At 34.9% G+C, this 20,757-nt stretch overlaps 1 protein-coding gene across 1 annotated transcript in view; it reads right to left on the reverse strand.

Annotated features, from left to right (window-relative positions):
• Positions 1–20,757, reverse strand: part of LOC150105775 (uncharacterized) — a 625,951-nt gene that overhangs the window by 424,714 nt on the left and 180,480 nt on the right. Inside the window, exon 8 of the mRNA XM_090394343.1 lies at positions 17,350–17,434. Within this exon, the coding sequence (XP_090250469.1) occupies positions 17,350–17,434 (85 nt within the window). The remainder of the gene's footprint in view (positions 1–17,349; positions 17,435–20,757) is intronic.

Below are 20,757 nucleotides of genomic sequence, written 5' to 3' on the forward strand. Positions count from 1 at the left end.
TGCAGACTATTTCGACTATTTCTACCTGCTGTAGAAATAGTCGCAGCACACGGAAAATTCTACAAAACTAGAAAGACTGCCAACCCAATCTGTGCTGCATTTTTACATAAATTATTAGGTTTTAGGCAGTCTTAATGTTATAATCAATCAGCACAAGATCATCTGCAGAACAGACTGCTTATGTGGGTTTCTCCTGCCAAATCTTCAGGAGCTGCTCCATTTCCTGTGTGTCTGAATATATAATCAAGGGTAATAATAAAAAGATATAGTGTCAAAGAGTCTCTATGAAGAACTGTGATGGAAGCAGGAAAAGTTCTAAGTCATCTCTCCACTAACCATTACTCTTGCATGATAATTCTATTCTACTTCTGCTTTGATTATTTTCAAGGGTATGCCATAATAACCGAGAATTTTGAACTTCCTTAGTCTACTGACTGAATCAAAGGCTTTTGAGAAATCTATGAAGTTTAAGATTTTATCTCTTGCTCCTTCTAGCGAACCTTTTAAGGCAGTGGATGTGTTCAATAGTGAATAGACATATCTGAACCATATGTCGATGACATTTTTGCTGTATGGAATGGCTCTTCTGATGAACTTCAACAATTTCTCACTAAGTTAAATGCATTTCATCCTAGGATCAAGTTTACCCTAGAAGTAGAATCAAATAAGCAGTTAGCCTTTTTAGATCTTCTAATTCTTCGCCAACCAGATGGTAACCTACATTTCTTAGTTTATAGAAAGAAGACTCATACAGGCCATTATATCCATGCGGAATCTCATCACCATCCCAGTCAAAAGGCAGGAATTATTAAAACACTGGTTCATCGGGCCCACTCCTTTTGTTCTACAGATGATCTTTTACAGAAAGAACTACAATACATAACTTCTTCCTTTCTATCTAATGGTTATAAGAATTGCTTCATTAAAAGAACTTTGAGTAGTTTTAATATGTCTTCCTCTTCAAACACAGAGGAAATAACACGCATTACTATCCCTTATGTACAAGGCATCAGTGAACGTACAGCAAAAGTTTTAAAACCACTGAATATTTTTGTTGCCTTTCGACCGTTTCGAAAAATCTCCACCTTTCTCACTTCTCCTAAAGACAAGCTTCCACATCTTAATCATCCAGGTGTCTACCAGATTCCGTGCTCTTGTGGATTATCTTATTTCGGACAAACGGGAAGATCTGCCTCTATTCAGCTAGAAGAACACCAATCTTATATTGAATACTTTAAACCTGAAAAGTCTGGACTTTCTGAACATGCCATCTTCACTAGACACAGAGTTCATTGGAGAAAGACAAGAGTTCTTCACAAAATTCAGTTTCTCATGGAATGCCTTTATAAAGAAACATGTGAAACTCTACTTCATTCTCCTAACTTAAACAGATCCGACGGCTTACGTCTATCCCCTTTATGGGAGATAGTACTTTACAAATCAGCTAATCTTTCCTAACTTTTTATTGTATTAATTTTTGTTATTTTTTTTTATTTTTAGCAAAGTTATTGACCTTTTTAGTTATCTTACAGCAGCTACTTAGGTGGTGCTTTTTGGAATTGTCAGTTAGTGTTTAATTTTGAGCTTAATGTAATGAAGATGCCTGTGACACACAGGCGAAAATTATACTAATAAATAATCTTTCTACGTGAGTTTTTTTCCGTTATTTATTGTGTACCAATGGATCCAGTGACATCAGCAGGTAGTACAGTTTCCTGCAGTTGGTGAGAAGAAGTGTGAAAGGAGTTCTATAAGCACAGGTGGCAAGGATGATCCTTTTAGCATAGGATATAGTCTTGGTCTTTCCAATGTTGGAGAGCATCTCAATAAAGGTTTGACAGTTGGAAAGGTATTAATGTGACAGTGATTCTGAGAATTGTGGAGAGCTAAAGACTTCTGGGTTTTTTTTAAGAATATATTCTACAGAAGGTGAATAGATGTGTTTCATCTAAAAGAACTTGAAGAACAAGATTTTTAATGAATGGTTCCATCAACGTTTTGTTCCAGAAGTCAAATGCTATTTGATGGAAAAAAAAAAAATTTTTCTAAAGTAAGTAATCATGTATATTAAAGATACCAACCTATTTTAAACCTGGTTTTACTCCATTTCCCAAGTAAGCAAACAGACAAATAAGTCAAGTTTGCACCTGCACATAATGATTTACCTTGGTCTTGCACTACCTGCAGGGTCAGCTAGACTTGCATTATGTGCAGGCGCAAACTTGACTTATTTGTCTGTTTGCTTACTTGGGAAATGGAGTAAAACCAGGTTTAAAATAGCTTGGTTCTTTAATATACTATATACCCAAGGTAAAATACTTTCTACGTAAGTAATCATGGTTTTCATTGAGACTACCAATGACTCTCTGTGGAGTGGCTTGAAGAGTGCCGAGTAGGATTTTCAATTTGTTTTGTTCTATAGGAAACATGTAATGGATGATTTAATACTGTGGAGGAAGTCTTCAAGTAGTGTAAGAATTCTGAGAGTGTGCCAGACTACTGAGTGTCATCTGGTTTATGATGACTGCTCTTCTTCTAAGTGAAGAGGATGCTTATACATTGTACCATTTGTTGAAGTGGTTGTGTGGTTCTGTCCAGTGCAGCACGTTATTTAAAACTGCATTTATATAGAGGATCAGTTCGGGATTTCTAGTTCCCTTGTTGGATCCTACTTGTTCTTAATCTGTACCTTGGATCCGACATTTAGTTATTACGATGTTCTTAACCTAAAAAATAGTTGCTAGTTGATTTCTAATACAAATATAGAGAAAATTTATATTTATAGACTGTGCCACTCTATATCTGAATTAGTTCAAGAATTGAAGATAAATCAACCCTCAACTATTTCTCCTTAATATTTATACTGGCCGAGTATATTTAACTTATTTATCACTCCCGCTTTGGTTCGAATATTTTATGAATGGTGCAGTAAAAGAGATTCAGGCAAAATACAACTTTTGATTAACAAAAACAAATATTTAATTTTAAAATCACAAATTTTACACTTAAATTCAAATCAGTAATTAAGATATTACAAACGCTTTAGCTCTTCTGATAATACAGTCATACAAACTCAGGTATTGGTCAGTTATCTGAAATACAGTCTTCACACAGTTCAATTAACACCTAATAAAGCTTAATGTCATAAAATTCCTTAGTGATCATTCCCATTAACATCTCATAGTTTTTTGTTAGTTTCAAATACAATTTATTGGTGGCAATACCTTTTCACAAGCTTACACTTTTAAATCTACGCTTCAGCTAACCTCCGCAACAGTTACTGTTAGTATAGGGATATTCTAGGAAGAAACACACTCATATCTCTGCATAGGAATATTAATGGTTGGAATATTCTTACCGCCAATTTTCCTTCTTCATATACTTATGTGGGAACACTTTTTGTAACTGTATACACTTTAATCAATTAACGGCACTCATTTAAAAGAAAATCTTCTTAGAAATAACTGGATTAATTAACGGTCACAATACACACAATGAAACGTTCTTGCATAGATCAAACTGCTTGCACTACATCTGACATCACTTAACTAATTCAGTGTTCTACTAACAACTCTTGTACTAAGGTAACACACAATAATTTCTTAACTTGAAGTTTAATATGCACAGTTGCCTACTCCTTCGACATCAATTTAATCCTTTAGGTACCATAATTCTTAACACCGCTATCATTAAACTCAACTTTGTTGCCTCTAATTATTCCCTAGTTACTTCGTGCTATGCTTCAAGTTTCCGTGTGTCCTTGAAAGGTAGGCCCTGAAATTAAATCTCAACTCAAGTATTACTAGTCTATTTAGAAGTCTCTCAGCTATTTTCCCGTAGCCATAACTGTTATTCTACAATTTATTAGCAAACCGCCTCTCGACTAGTAGACTTTATTTAGCTGCTTGAGTGACTTGCCGACTCGCTATTATCGCACTGTGATTCCCGAATGCTCCGATTCCAACCTAATGCCAATCTCTCTCTCTCTCTCTCTCTCTTATAAATCTCTAATAAATAAATAATTTCAGTGTTCTTCCCTTTTTATATCCATTCTTCCCGCCTAAATTCTTCTCGTGATTTCTTTCTAAAACTCTTTTCAATAAACCTCACGTGGTGTTCCAAAACGTGCTCGCTCACTTACATGTTTCCATGACAACAAAACAAAATATAATAAAATTGAGCTATTACATAATGTTAAACTTTACAAGCAGGAATAAATAGAGAATATTTACATTTCAAATAATGCGCAGTTAAATTATCAAATACAAGGTCTTATAATATTAACATAGTAATAATTAAAATAGCTTAATAATATTTAATACAGTCTTTTCATTATTAATACATATATCTTGATTAAATAATTAAATATTAGACAAAATTAAGGTAGTTATACGAATATTAAATTATAAAATAAGTTATTTACATTAAATAATTACAAGTTTAGCTTATGTGATGGAAGATCCTCGTGGAAAGGATTATACGTTGGTTATGCATTTTCACTATATTATTTCAGGAAATTACAACGTACTAGGATATACATTAAAATAAATTTTAATATATTTCTATATTTCAGCAACGTCACGCTGCCATTTTCAAGAACTTAGGTACAAGATATGTGTACGCAGGCACAGCAAAACAATAAATGAGCAAGAAGTATGAAGCTATTCTTTCTCCTAAAGTCCTGATGGTGCCCTCTAGCGGGCAATGTTGGTATTCTTGGGCGATTGGGCTGAAGGTCTTCTGATGTAGGTCTCCCAAATTTGAGGAAGTCTCATGCAGCCAAATTTGTTGAGGTTTGGCTCGTTTCTTAAGGCTGAAGCTGATTCTATGAAAAGCCTTTCATATCTGTATTTGCTACGGTGTATTATCATGGCTTTTTTCCACCGTATTCTATGGCAGGTATCCAGAGCATGGTCAGCAAGACCAGAGTGGCTGTATTGGTGAAACCGGATGTAGTCCTTGTGTTCTGAAATTCTGATATTTGCTGTCCTGCCTGTTTGGCTGAAGTAGGACAGCTTACAGCTGCAAGGGACCTGGTACACTCCAGGTAGGTCTAGTGGGGGAGGTTGGTCTTTTGTTGAGCGGATAAGGGATGCCAATTTTTTGTAAGGTTTGTAACAAGAAGTTAAGTTATGTTTCTTTAAGATTTTTGTGATTTTTTCTGAGGTGGCTCGGATATAGGGTATGGTGATGGATTTAGAGTAATCCTTGTTGTGAGGGGGAAGGGGGGGGTTGTGGTTTATTGGTTTTAATATTTTTTGGATTTTTTTTTTTTGGGGGGGGGGGGTAGCCATTGGCTAAGAACATGTTGTGGATGTGATTTAGTTCTGTGGTTAGGGCATTGTCATTCGAGCAGATAAGTTTAGCCCTGTTGTGTAGTGTCTTAATGACTCCATATTGTTGTGAGAGGGGGGGGGGGATTGTTGGTGAATGTATCTGACTGTATGGGTGGGTTTTCTATATACTGAGAAAACCAAGGTTCCATCAGGCTGGCAGGTGACTAGTGTGTCTAAGAACAGAATGCAGTTGTTTTTTTCTTCTTCCAGGGTGAATTTGATTCTGGGGTGTTGGTTGTTTAAGTGTGTTAGGAAGGAGAGGAGTGCATTGGAGCCATGTGGCCAAATAGCGAATACATCATCTACATAGCGAAGCCAAATGGTTGGTTTTTGTGGGGCAGAGTTCAAGGCTTGCACTTCAAAAGTCTCCATATAAAAGTTGGCCAAGGGTGGGGAGAGTGGAGAACCCATGGCTGTCCCCTCTATTTGTTTGTAGAATTTTCCTTGCCAAACAAAATAGCCCGAGTTCATTGTGAACTGAAATAGGGCTGTGATATTGGGAGGAAATTTAGCTTGGATTAGCTCTAAGGATTCTTTGAGTGGGACATTCGTAAATAAGGAGGAGACATCAAAACTGACCATTATGTCGGAGTGTTTGAGTGTAAGGTTTTCTATGCTGGCTTTGAAGTGGGCTGAGTTTTTTATGTATGAAGGTGTGTTGCCAGTATAGTGTGAGAGAGCTTTGGCCAAATGTTTTGCTAGTTTGTATGTGGGGGAATCAATGCCATCCACTATGGGATGTAATGGCACATTTTCCTTGTGAATTTTTGGGAGTCCATAAATACGGGGGGGGGGGGTATGGAGTTATATGGTTTTAGTTTGTTGGTGATTTCCACTGGCCAAGAAGTGACCTTCTTAAGGAGCCTGTGGAGTTTTCTAATTTGTGAGTTGGTGGGATTGTATTCAATAGGGAGGAAAGTGGCACGATCTAACAATAGAGATTTCAGCTTACCTGTGTAATCTTTTTGGTTCAGCAATACTGTGGCATTCCCTTTGTCAGCTTTGGTGATTATTATTTTCTTGTTTTTCTTTAATTCTAATAGAGATTTAATTTCTTTACTGGGGATGTTGGTTTTAGGTGGTTTGGCTTTGGTCAGAACGCAAGCTACATCCAGTCTAATATCGTTGGCGACATGGCTTGGGAGGTGTCGGATCCCGCGTTCAATCCGTATCATGATATCCTCAGCAGGTATTCTTTTGGGCACAATGGCGAAGTTGGAGCCACGTGCGAGGGCGTCGAGTGCTTCAGGTTTCATACTTAGTGACGACAGATTCACTACCGTATTGGTAGGAAGTTGCGGTTTCAAGATCGCGACCTTTTTTAAATTTTCGAATTTTTTGATGTGTCGATCTCGGACTAATCTAAACTCTTTCTCCGGTGCAGTGCATGAGATGTCGTGTAAAATCGACCAAATTTCGTGGCTTAAGGTGCTTGAAAGGTCATCTTCGAGTGCCTTTATAGCTGAGTTAGCTTCACTCAGGAAACGGCGAGTGGCGGCAATTTGTTCTCTGAGTAAGGCTTGGCTGGCACGGTTATACATACGAAGTGCTTTTTGCGAAGAGAAACAGTGCTTGAATTTCACACAGTTAGGGATTACCTGGTTATCCCGGCAGCGCTTCAGTTGTCCAAATTAATCCCAGAATTCCTGGACAGACTCTGAAGGATATCCATCCATGTCTGGTGATTAGTTTTTCAGTAGGGAGTTAAATACTGTTTTTAACTCTCTAAGGTAATTGGTTTTCCTGCTTTTTCTGGGTGGCTGCCAGTATTTTTTTGGTTTCTCTCAGAAATTCTCAAATCGATTCTTGGAAGTTTCTGTAAAGATGTATGTGGGCTGGTAGTATTTTAATATTTTAGATATGATTTCATTTCGGTCTTCTGTGACTGCCATTTTGCAAAAGGATGGCTGAGTGATTGTTTAACCATGGCATTTTGCTTCTAGAGAAATGAAGTACAGCTAATATTTTTTACATGGCTTTTTTTTATATGATTTCGAAAACAAAAGCAATTCTATTTTTACACTGTATATTTTGATTTAACATGGTTCAAATGGTACTTATTTTCAAAATTTCTGTTTGAATCCAATTCTGTTAAAAAAGGGTTTTCCATTATAATTATCATTTCAAGTTTAAGTACATATGTACTTAAACTTGAATTTTGGGAAACCACCTCACTGTATCAAATATCAGGGATTTCTCTATGCTACAGAATTTAGACAAATGCCAAGTAGAACTTATATAGAAAGGGTGGCCACAACATGGCTCTTCACTGTCTACCAGAAAAAAATAAACAAAATGAGAAGAGTTGTCAACAAAAAAGAGAAACACAAGAAAAAAAAAAGAAGAGGGAGAGAAAAACAGGATTAATAAAAATTTCTGCAATATAAAAGTTTAATCCGAAACACATTAAATGAAGTTTACTTAAACAATTAGAAAAATTTTAAAGTCGAAACAATAATTTTAGTTACTTATTTACTAGTATAGGCCTTCCTTGTATCCATTTGCTTAGCAAGTTCCTTAAAATTAGGTGTGTAATTAGTCAAACCAGTTGTTGGTGAGCACCGGAAGTGTAATTAACGTGATTTGGCAGGAAGGCATAGCTTCTACACACCCATCTCCCACCTCGCCATGCACGCTCACTTACTCCCGTACCATCACATCGGTCAAAGGTTGCGGCTCTTCTAATTCTTACTGGAATTGTTTTGGCTCCAAAAGGACACGTAGTTGGCCACCAGTTATATAGCGATATCACAAAAACGTGTTGGTGGCTTTAAAGCAGCTAATGGTTGTGTGACTCTATTATTTTGCAGCAATCATTCAGGAGATTGCATATTAAAACCATTACTCATTAATTGATCCCTTAAGACTGCAATGCAATGAAAGGTCTGGATTTTAACACATTACCAGTGCAATGGAAGGCAAATAAAAAAGGTTGGGTTACAAAAGAAATTTTTAATGAATGGTTCCATCAATGTTTTGTTCCAGAAGTCAAACACTATTTGATGGAAAAAAAAAAAATCTGGACTTTAAAATTTTATTGATTATAGACAATGTGCTTGTCCATCCTGTTTTAGAGCACCCGAAGGTGGAATTTTGTTTTCTGCCACTTAATACAACCACTAGACCAAGGTGTGATCGCTACCTTCAAAACTTACTACATAAGAAGAACATTTCAATACATTTTGGATAAACTAGATAAGGATAATTTACAGACAGTTATTGATGTGGGGAAGAAATTTTCTATTTTGGATTGCATCAAATTTGCTAAGCTGGCATTATCAGAATTGAAATCATCAAATTTAAATGCATGCTGGAAAGCTACTGGCCAGAATGTGTAAAAAAGAAAAACCTTGTACCTTTGCATACAACCGAACATCCCAACATCAACAAATTAACACATGCAGTTGGTGGAGAAGGATTTGATGTATTTTTCATCTGCAGATATTGAAGAATTGATGGCTGACAAGGCTGTTAGTGATGAAAAAATAATAGCTGTCCTTGAGAATCTCAATGAAAAAGAAAAAAAGTTATGATGATGAGATTCTACTCACTGCAGGATTAATTAAAGAAGGGCTTCAAATAGCTAGTAAAATTGCAAAGTCATTTTCTTACGCATGATCCAAATAGTGAATGAGGTGAAGAGTTTAAATGTGAACTGAAGTCATGTATGGTGCAATATGAAAAATTATACAAAGATCTACTCAAAACAGGATTTCAACGATTAATTACAGAGTTCGTGGTTAAAAAAAAAAATCAACCTTCAGAATTATTGGAAATTAGTACTAATTTAGTTCCTTTTGCTGAAGAAAATGTTTCGCCATTGCAATATGAACAGGAGACAGCCAAAGTGTTTCAAGTGATGGAAGTGATTTAATTCCATCAGAAAGTGACAGTGAATAAAATTTAACTACTATCATCGGTGTATTTGGACCAAATACGCAGGTTTATTTGGACCTTTCCGAATTTCTGTTTTATTAGTGACACACTATTTACTTTAAGATATATATATATATATATATATATATATATACACACACACACACATATATGTTTTGTTTGAAAATAACTTGCTGTTCGTATCATATTTTCACATCTGGAACCATTCTTCTATTTTTTCATGTGTACTGTATTCTTTTTTACATGGTTTTCATTTACATGATTTTTTCTGGAACCAATCTACCATGTAAATGGAGAATTGGGTGTATTCAATAGGAGAGTCTAATAAATTTATAGTTGTGTGCTGCATGCAGAGCACATTCCTTTGCTGTGTATTCTGGTTATTAATCTATCATCATATTATTCTATCCTGGATTGGGCTAACCCAATCCAAGATAGAATAATATGATAGACTTTCTTGTAGCAGTTGTTGCATAAGTTGTTTGATTTTGATGTGCCTCTGTTGATTGCAGAGTTCTTTGAAAGACTTTAGTTGAGATTTCAACTAGGCCATCATGGGTTCTATCATGTCACTGGATTCGGCTAGCCCTGAGATTAAAGATTGTAGACAGGCTACAAATCTGCATCTTGCAGTAGGGTATTGTTGAACATCCAGTAGGCACTTCTCTTTTGTGGTTTGGAGAGGATGGAGAGCTGCAGTTTAACAATGAAGTGATTTGAAATGAAGAAAGGTATATGGAAGATTCCTCGAATGAGAGAAACAGTATGTTAGGATATGTATTACCTGTCCAGTCAAGCCTAATATTGTGATCTACCATCTATTTTTGTGAATTGATCTCCAGGAAAAACCTATTCTCTGCATACTGGTGCAATAAACAACTAATTCATGGTTGATGACTAAGGCTGTGGGGCTGTTGATCAGTATGTTGCGATGTTCAGCACATCAAAATTTGTCTATTTTGTCGTGGAAGGTGCAGATGAAATCACCTCCTATGTTTCAAGTCAATTGCAGAGAGATGATTCTACATGAATTCCAGAATTTTTGTTGCCAAGACATCCTGCTATGGTATGTAGATGTTGAAGATGTAGAGAATGTTGTGATTTAGCATTTCTAGATGAGCATAAATGGAATGACCTGGTACATCATCAATTAACTTAAGTTTGCATAGAGATCCATGATGGATGCCTAAGCCAACCTCGATGGTTGGATTGAGGAATGTTTCAATTCATAAGGCCATTCCCTTCATCTTGCTAGTTTAGGGTGGCATTGGATCTGCTGAGGAACTAGCTTGTTTCATATTTCATAGAGGAGAAACATATCCTCTTGCATTTAAAGGCAGGATGCATAATGTCATGACTAGTTTCATGGACAGGGAGTGCAAAGTTTGGTTTTTCTAGACTTTTTTTGGATTTCGGTGCTATTTTTCCAAACCATGGATAAGGTAGTATATTCTCCTAGCTCTACTAAACCTCTGCTTTATTCTTTTCACACTTTAGTTTGGAAATAGGTCTTCGGACTGTGATAAGCATGCAGGTCTTTATATGAACTTGAGGGCTACTAACAATTTGTGAGGAAATTCCACTGCTTAAAAAAAAAAAAAAAAAAATTCTAGTGATAAGAGGATGGATGTGTAAGGGAATTCACTTTTGGCTTCTTCGCTCTGTTCAAGTATGCTTTTTCCCCCCCTGCATATTAAAAGCTTCTGTTTGTTGCTCATCTGGTCCAACCCTGTTGAAGGAGGCTCTGCTTACAGACACCATGTTGGCTGTCTTATTGTGCTGTGTGGATCATCACTAGAAATATTATTCTTGTTAGTAGGCAGGTATTCCTACTCAGCATGATCCTCATAAGTGTTTTTCTGCTTTTAATTTGTAAAATTGGCCCTGGGTGGAATATTATTCCACCCGGGACACTGTTGAATTTCATTGACTACTCATTTCATTTTGTTCATTTGAACTTTCAGCAATTTATTTTAATTCGTTAGTTCTGTGTTTTCACTGGATAACTCCTTGATAAGTTTTTCATTGCATTCAGCTTTATTCTTGAAATCATGAACGCATGCAAAGCTGTACTCCTCCAGTGATGACTTTAAATCATTTATTTCAGGTTTAAATAATTCTTCCAATTCCCTTCTTACAGTGGAGTTATCTCCTTTAATTTCCTTAATAGCATTTAAATTTTCTAATATCTGATCCAGTGGTGTCATGTGCCTATTTTGGTTGGGTTGCTGCTGTGGCTTATGCAACCTGCACTACAAAATTCTTGTCAGTTTGACAATGTGACTGCATTTTTATCAATATATGAAAATTTTAAGAGTGCATAGCATATCAATACTCATCTTAATTGGTTTAATGCAATTAATTGTAAGATAACTTTGAATACTTTAATTTATCAATTAATTGTACCAAATCTGTGCAGAGTGGGGGACAATGTGTTTGTTTTAAGATACTGTATATTAGAAAACAATAATGAAGGAGAATGCTATATTTGATATATTTGAATTACTCAAAGGTGTAAAATTTGGAAGAGGTGGATGAGGTTTACCTCCTTTGACTACAATACCATTTCCCATTGTACATATGGGCAAACAAGTTATAAAATTATCAAAAATTATATATAAAAATGTGCCTTCCACATCAGTTCACACTTCATGCATGCAAAATCGATGAAACTCAGGAAACAGAATCACAACTCATGACAAATGATACTGGTCAATTGGATTGGTTGACACAATAACCAATCACAGCCAGTAGGTCCTATTGTCTCAGAGCTCACCCTGCCTCGCTGTCTGAGCTGTTTAAAATTACTACTAGAACGCTAAGAGTTTGACCCACTACACCATCTGTACATCTTTTCAAAGGGCTCAACGGTGCATGTATTATGAATGCACACCGGGGCTATTAACGTGAATGTGATGCAATGTTTATGCATCAAAAAGTGTCCTCTTCATAAAGCATTAGTATATTGTGTTTACTTTTTATGAATCACACGAAATCTGGAAAACAATTAGGGGAATCTTTAACAGAAATAAATGCAAAAATATAATATCGATGATACTGCTATTCAGTGGATAAGCACCGCACATCTAGCACACCTGAAATATTTGCTGCTGATCTCATCCCTGAAGTTTCTTAGAAAAACCTTCATGTCTGAAACCACTTCACTGTTATCTTTACTTAAAGCTTTAGTTAAACTGCTGCTGCTAGTATTTAGTCTATTTATAGCTTTGATGTCATTTCTGGGAGAATGATTATGACAACTATGGCATTTCCATTTTAATTTCTTCTCCTTTGAAATTTTTCTAAAATTAGATTCTGTAATATCTATACATGCAAGATGATAATATTTGTAGCATTCCAAAGAACATGGTAGTAAGTTGCTTTTGTCTATCTTACCTTTGCATTTTTTGCAGTTTATGGAGGACTTGGATAGGGACTCTGAAGAGGATTATTAGTCAGGTACCATTTGGGTAAAGTTGGCAATGTCATTGCAGCATGTGGATTTTAAGCATTATACTGCGTTAGTGGCTATGGCCTTTGTTCTTCTGGTGCAACATGGCAATGTGAATTTTGAAACATTAGTTTTTCAGAAACCACTGAATCAATTTTAATGATTAAAATGTCAGCTTTATAGATTAGCAGGTGAGCACATTTTAAAAGTAGTTATAATAAGGTGATTACTTAGATTTAAGTATGAAGCAGAAACACACACCAGTATCATATGTTCCCTGTCCAAAAGATACTCAGTGAAAGAACTTTCCAGCAGAAGGTTTGAACTTTCTGACTGTTGATGAGAAAGGATAGCAATATTTGAGAGACAACAATTTATGTGTTCAACTTTCATCTCCAGTTTTAAGAAGATTTTAAGAAGAAAAGCATTTTCTTCCCTTTGGTAAATTATTGTTCGCAACAAACTTGCAGCCTAGTCTGATTCATTTTACTAGTCAACTGATGCAGAACTCAGCGTGTATGTGTGTACAAATCTCACATAATTGTAATTTATTTGTGTTTATTTTTTTATAATATTATATATACTGAGTGAAAATTTCATCAATCATATTTAAGTTTTGTTATATATGATAAAATAATCTAAAAATTTATAGATGTATTTGTTTGCGTTTATTAATGCAGTTGTACACTTAGTATTACCACAACTGCCATGTAGTCAAGTGGCAGTAATCAAGGTGATTTAAATGTATTTAAGTAGTAAATTTGCTTAAAGTAAGTTGTAATCCTTAAGGATTTACATAAAAATTGTATATTATTGAGTATTTGTTTATATTGTGTTTATGCCATGCACTTTTTACAACATGCAACACTGTAGTAATGGCAGCCATGCTGTTACTAGAGTTCAACTTTGAATCTCAGTAACGAACATGTACATTACTTGGAATTTTTTTAGAACAGCTGTCACTGGGTAATGAAAATGCTAACAAAGAGAAGTAAGTTGATGAGTTAAATTCTGTGATCTCTGAAAAGTTTTTATATGCATCTTTATCTCTTCTATTAAGTAAACAGTTCTCTTTATACAATATGAATTTTGAGGGTAGTTTTTGGCATGCCACCACAAATAATATTTTAAGGTTGGATGGATTTTTAGATTTAAAATGTTTTAGGAGATGACAAAAATAGAAGTGTGGTTCAGCATGAAAAAGAAGTGCAATCTTTTTGGAAGCTGAAGGTGCTATGAATATGGTGGGTTAAGCAAGCATAGGCTACATGTAAAAGTCAACCCAAGAAGAGAAAAACTAATCTTGGCTAGCAAATAGAATGTTAACAAAATGAGAGAGAGAGGGTGAGCATGGTATAAAGAAATAAGATAGGATTGTATTTTGGTAGCATTAAAATTCGCTAGATTATCTTCATCCCACTTGAGAATGGCAAGCAGATGTTTAAGATAGACAAGCAGGGGAAGTGTTTAAGACATTGTTTACAGAATATCTTGAACCTTGAATTATTTGAACATAACAAAGTTCTGTAAATGAATAAGAGGAATGGAGCATACTATCATCAGCAACATTACGAATAGGACTGGATGATACTGAGAGAAGATCATTCACGTATATTAGGAAGAGTGTGGGTGAAAGCAGAGCCTTAGGGTACTCCAGTGTTGATAAAATTTGATGAGAGGAAACAATTCACATGGCATGCAATGAACATCCAGAGAGGAACTGGCAATTCATTCAAAAGGACAGAAGAAAAACAATAAGATGATAGCTTGGTAAGAATGCCACACCAACCAAATACCTTGAAAATATGAAGAATGAGCACTTCAGTTTCTCAGAACTTTCCCATGGCTTGTGTCCAAAGGTGGATAAGGTTAGCTAAGAGATCTGCATAAAGCATGAATAGCAGAATCCATACTGGTGAATAATAATTATTAGCTCATCAAGTGCCATTAATGACCTTTTTCCATTATTTTCAAGAGCAATGAAGTGAGAGAGCAATAAGGGAATAGTTAGACAGTTTTAGAAAAAAAGGCAGGATGACAGATGAGCATAATTGCTTGCAAAGGTGATACACAATGGATATTAGTTATAGAGCACAAGATTTTTGTATAACTTGAGAGGTGCCAAATGGGCCAGGATCTTGTTTGTTTCATGGCTATTCAGTATTTTTTTTTTTTATGTCATTCTGGCAAAAGATCAGAAGATGCAATATTTCATTAAATAGAGGCTTCATATTATCCAGCCTTGTCTTTTGGATATAATATCCACCATACTATCAAAAAGAAACATAGAAAGGAATAAGTTGTATCCAACTTCTGCCCTTCCATGTTCAGCAGCCATGGTGAGAGACCAGAAGGCTCAAATAACATTTGAGCAGGACATTCAAATGACATTTGGCCCTTACAAAGTCTGCTTTTGATCTGTTTATTTTATTTTAATTTTTACAGTTGTTATGGACTGTAGCATATGCTGTGGTTATTAACATTTTTAGAAGATAAGTCATGTCCACAAGTCCGTCATCTGTAAAACATGCTCTTACTCTTTTCCCAATATTCCACTATGTTGAAAGACACGATAAAAATTACAGTGTTACTGTAGCTTAAAAAACAATTACACGCATGTAAAAAATCCAACAAAACAACAAAAACTGCATATAAAAAAAAAAAAACACTTCCATGCAGACTTTACCAACATTAATAATATATTCCACCACTTACAGACATCCAAACCTGAAATCAGCAAGTATCCTTTATGATTACAGCTCACTTAAAGAACTTTCCACATCATGCATAATGCCTTCCTTCTGTAAGAAGAATGGAAGATGCACTTTTATCAGGTCTGACATCCCACCAAAGATTATCAGATGGAATATCTTCCATATGATCAGCTTTGGCTTGAAATTTCCTTGCCTCATTTTGTTGCCTTTACCAATCTCCTAATTTTGGTTACTATATTGCTGAAAGTTGATCATATATGGTCTAATAACCGAAACAGTACACTAATCATCCTTGGAGATTTAATAAACATCTATAATTCTGAGTGGTCCTCAGCCTCCCTTCTCTAACTTCACAGAACAACCTGGAAGAGAACCTCAACCTTTTTTAGGACCTTTTTTGAATCATCTCTCCTTTCAAATACACTGTAGATGTTAGTTCTCCTTTTGATAAGTCTGATGTGGCAAGCATGTTTCTTGGAAATGTGCTTCTACTGTCTTGTAGAAGCATCAAAAAATCATAGGAAATGAAATGCGGTGGTAGCTGCTTCATGCCTCCAGTAAGCGAATAGCAGTGATTTACCTAAGTTACATTTCCTCCAAACTAGGAAAGATATGTTTTTAAGGCAGCAATACTTGCCTTGCCATAAGTCCCATTTGTGGAAACAGGCCATACCACAGGAAAGCAAGGATGACTTAGTTTGAAGCAAATATCTATATATTGTGTATCACGAGAATTTTTATTCAACAAAGAATTACATAAACACTAAAAGTATTGGGTAACAATAAGGACAACAATAACAACAAGCAATAAAATACAAACACAATTAAACAAACTACATCCAAAAATTTATACTGGATATAATAAATTGATCATTTTAATTTTGACATTAATTTTACTCACTAATTTCTTTACCTACTGACATCTTGCTCCTAATTATTCCTGGACATAACAGATCCAGGATGTAGGGTGTCATGTAAAGTGTTTAGATAACATAAACAGAATGAAAGATTAGCAAAATAGGAGTTTTAAGGTCTGCAGAAGCAGTCCTTTCATTCCAATGAGTTATCTAGATACCTTTTTATCTAAGGTTCTTATTACAGTCCCTAATCCAGGTTCCTGATTTTTGTTCTGCACCAGGATTGAGCTTACAATCTTCCTTAGACTATTCCAGCAAACTCCATAGTTTCAGACCACCTATAGCAGGCCTCAATGTTCTTGTATGACTATATTCGCTTACCCATTGATATAATGAAAAATGCTGCCCATTCCAGATGAGTGCAGCTAAACTCACATTTGGTCAAAAAGCTTTTTTCTGAAAGGAAATTACTCATAGCAATAAAAAGTGAATAAATAAGCCCTTTTAGAACAAATAGTTGTCAATCATCTGATTGCATTAGAGGCATTACCATGGGTGGATTAAGAATAACGTTGTTCCAGAATATCAGCTCTAGGGAATCAGAATGGAACTTTTTCAAGCAGCAGACGCTTCCAATCATCAGAGTGGCAGTCTCATGTTAGATGATGAAATTCATTTCCCACTTAAACATAAACATCCATACCTATAGGCAGAATCTGAGAATTTGAAATCCATAGCCTGTTGGCTGGATAGTAGGAATGCTATCCACTCAGCCAACCAGTTGAGAAAGTGCTAGGTGTTTGTTTCATTAATAAAATACAAATACATATGGATTTACAACTAGTAGGACCAAAAAGAATTGTTCATTACAGCGATTTAAAAAAAAAAAAAAAACAATGCTAGCACTGGCCTTGGGCTGAGACTTCATTACATTGTTACAGCACATGAATGAGTGAATAACTGACACCATTATATTGAATGAGTTCAATATAATGATTTCAGTTAATAAGAATTTTATTCTGATAAATAACACAGAAATAGATGAGTATTGTTGTTTAGATAACTACCATAACATATTTAGATAAAAACCATACCAGAGCTATTTGATGATTCCAAAATCTCAGCGAGTACACTGTCCTTTGCAAACTCATTCCAAGATTTGTCCTTTTCTGTTTCATTCTAAGTTAATAATAATTTTAATTAAAAGTTAATAAAAACTGGAGTGTCATAAATTATTAGTTTTGATTGTACCTGAGAACAAATTTCTCAATACTTACAAATATCCTTACTATTTTTGTTATATTATAAATTATACATAGCAACTGATTTGTTATCCAGAATTTTCATTTATTTATTATTTAATTTAATTTATTTATTTCAATAATTAGTTTCAAGAATAGAATAAATTAATCTGGAAAAAGTGCTGATATATGTGGTCAACAAGTCATGAAAATTATAGCTTTGTGCATTATTATCTAATTAACTGGAATTGTATTGTCATTCCAAATCACGAAAAAGAATAATATACAGTAATTAAAATAATCAGTCCCCAGATTTGTATGTAACTCGGATCCCTGATGAACAGGCACATATGCGGTAATAATAACAATGCTATAATGGCTTATATGTGACAATAATAATACAGTGTAATACTGCAATAATAATATCCTTTATTATTATTATTGTAATAATAGGTTACAGAAACTATTCTGCTTTTTCTTTTAATTCAAACAAACAGAACATAAAAACAAACTCATACAAAAAGTTTAGATGGGAAAATTTTCTAAAAAGAATAGTAAAGGTTGCATCAATGTCTTGCTTACTAGAAGAGACATTTCTGAGGCAAGAAGGTAGACTAACATTAATCAGAAGATGATAATGGAGATAGTGCTGGAGAATCAGGATTTGATTCTGTGTCTGGAGGAAGGGAGCTTACCACTGAAGTCGGTTTCTTGAAAAAGGTATCTAGGGTTGTTTGCACAACCTTTTTCTTTTTTCATCATAAATGGTAGGAGCTTATGTTCTCACTAACTGCAAGGTAAACCTTTGTAAACCGCTGAATGTTAGGATCTTGCTCCTCAAGCTTAGCAAATCCTGCTTCAATGAGACGAAAGGCTTCAGCTAATTCTTTTGTCATAAATTTCTTGGATCTGGATCTTCTGATTCTTCATGTTCTTGTGTTTCTATCAGATGCTTCTCTATCTCCATAAGGTCTTCATTGGTTAATTCTTGTGAATGGGACTCTAGTAAGTCAATGACATCATTTCCATTGATGTTCAATTGTAGAGCACTGCAGCTATCCACCGCAGCTTTTCTAATTTCGGCGATGTCTTCTGTGAAGCCAGAAAAATCATCACAGAATTGAGGGCACAGTTAGTTCCACAACCCCTTTAAATTTTCATTGGTCCACATCCTACCAAGAATCAGCAATGTTTTTGATGACATCATGAATGTTATAATTCTTTCAGAACTCTCTCAAGGTCATCACCATTTTCCATACCTCTGATTGCGAGTGGAAATGTACACTGTAAGTAATAAGCCTTAAATGCAGAAATGACTCCCTGTCCATTGGCTGTAGTAACGATGTACTGTTGGTTGGTAAAAATACGACCGTTGCATTAGGGTGAAGGTCATCCAAAGATTTTTGGATGTCCAGGAGCACTGTCCAGCACAACAGTTCAAGAACCAATCTTCAAACATGGCAAGTGTGACCCAGACCATTAAATTTGACTTCCAAATAACAGGAAGAGCTGCTTTAATAATGAGGCGAAGTGTGGGTTTGTTTACATGTGCGAAAGAAACTAGTTCCCGAATTATTAATTTAATTATTTAGTTATTAATTATCTTTATGGGAAGCCCATTCATCAGTACAGAACGCCATAAGTCAGGATGTCCATAACCCAGGGACTTCCTGTATTTCACTACTTAATAAGATGCAGCATCTTAATAATAATAACAGGAAATTAGGAAAATAATTATTAAACAAATATAGACGCAGTACATAACAATGAAGGACAAGATGAAACTATTCACATTACACATATTAAATTATCCTTCACATGATATAATGTATGCAGCATTGCCAACCAGTGATGACTGTTGGAATAGTCATCATCATCAGCATTTCCTGATATGTACCCTCAAGAAGTACAGAATACGATGACAGTAAAACATAATTAGGCTTACATTATTATCGGATTCCTACTGACAATTTTCTTCCACATTAATCTGTTGTCAGTTCCCTAACATGATCAAATATTATATTTTAGTCCTCTAAGGTACTATTAACTGCAGCTAGAACATGGTTTTCCTAAGTTTTTTTCCCTGCAATCTTATCATCAAACAAAGCTGTTTTCCTAACCTTTCCTCTCATTTAGTGTTCAAATGACCATATATTACCTCAGAGTTTACCTTAACCTTCCTACCAGCCACAACATGTTATCATATTAACCAAAATGTGGATATGAAGCATATGACAGAGTGAGAGAGACATAGATACAAAATGCTAGCCATCAATTATCTCCATTAAGAGGCATCATAATCCTTCACACTCAGAAGAATGCGTAACTCATTGCTGCAATTTTAAATAGAGGTGCAGACTAATGGTATACAATATATTTTTATATCTCTAGCCTTTTTATTATATAATTATAATTTATTGTTAATGGCAGGACAAAGTAAATGAAAAAATTCCACCACCACACTGAATTTTTTTTAAGTGAGAGTAGAGAAGCCATTAACTTCTATGGAAAAATGGTTGTAATCAATTACTTCACATAAATCTTGTATTGGTCTAGACCAGAGGTCGGCAACCTTTTTGGAGTGAAGAGCCATTTTTAAAATTATATCTGTTAAAAAATAATTTAGGGAGCCGCACGCAGTAATGAGCAACCAATGGTCCATGGGCTGCATGCGGCCCTCTCAGGTTTTTTATGCGGTCCACGGTGTTTGTTTTGTACGCAGAATTAGTATATTTCAATTGAAAATCTATTTTATGAATGTTGATTTTTACATGTCGATTCATTTGTGCAGGTTAAAAAATTAAAATATACCTAAATAATGGAAAATAAATTAATACTTTCTTATCAAAGAAAAAGAAAATATTCTTTAATCAGATCAAACCGAGTATTTGATTTATTATTTAATTGCTCATCACTGCTTTAAATTTAGAAACTACATTGAAAAATATTATAACAGAATTATTTATTCAGGTTTTTATTTTTTATAGTAACACGTTATTATACTTGTAAAACATAGGATCATGTCACACGAAATTATATGATATTTTTAAATATTAAATAATAAAACAAACATTTCCTCCTCCTTACAAAAACATATGTATAAAATCCAATAACATACCTATTTTTTTAATATAAAATATCTGCTTAGTGCGACTTTTGCTGTTGAACTTCTTGGGACAGTTTCTCATTTGCGGCGAATACACCATAATTTTAATTTTCAAACATAACGAAAGACTCACGTTGTTTAGTTGGTTTTTCAAC

Source organism: Typopeltis vanoorti, chromosome 6 (genome assembly GCF_054136105.1).
Source record: "Typopeltis vanoorti isolate ZY-2024b chromosome 6, IOZ_Tvanoo_1.0, whole genome shotgun sequence".
Classification (NCBI taxonomy): Eukaryota; Metazoa; Arthropoda; class Arachnida; order Uropygi; family Thelyphonidae; genus Typopeltis; species Typopeltis vanoorti.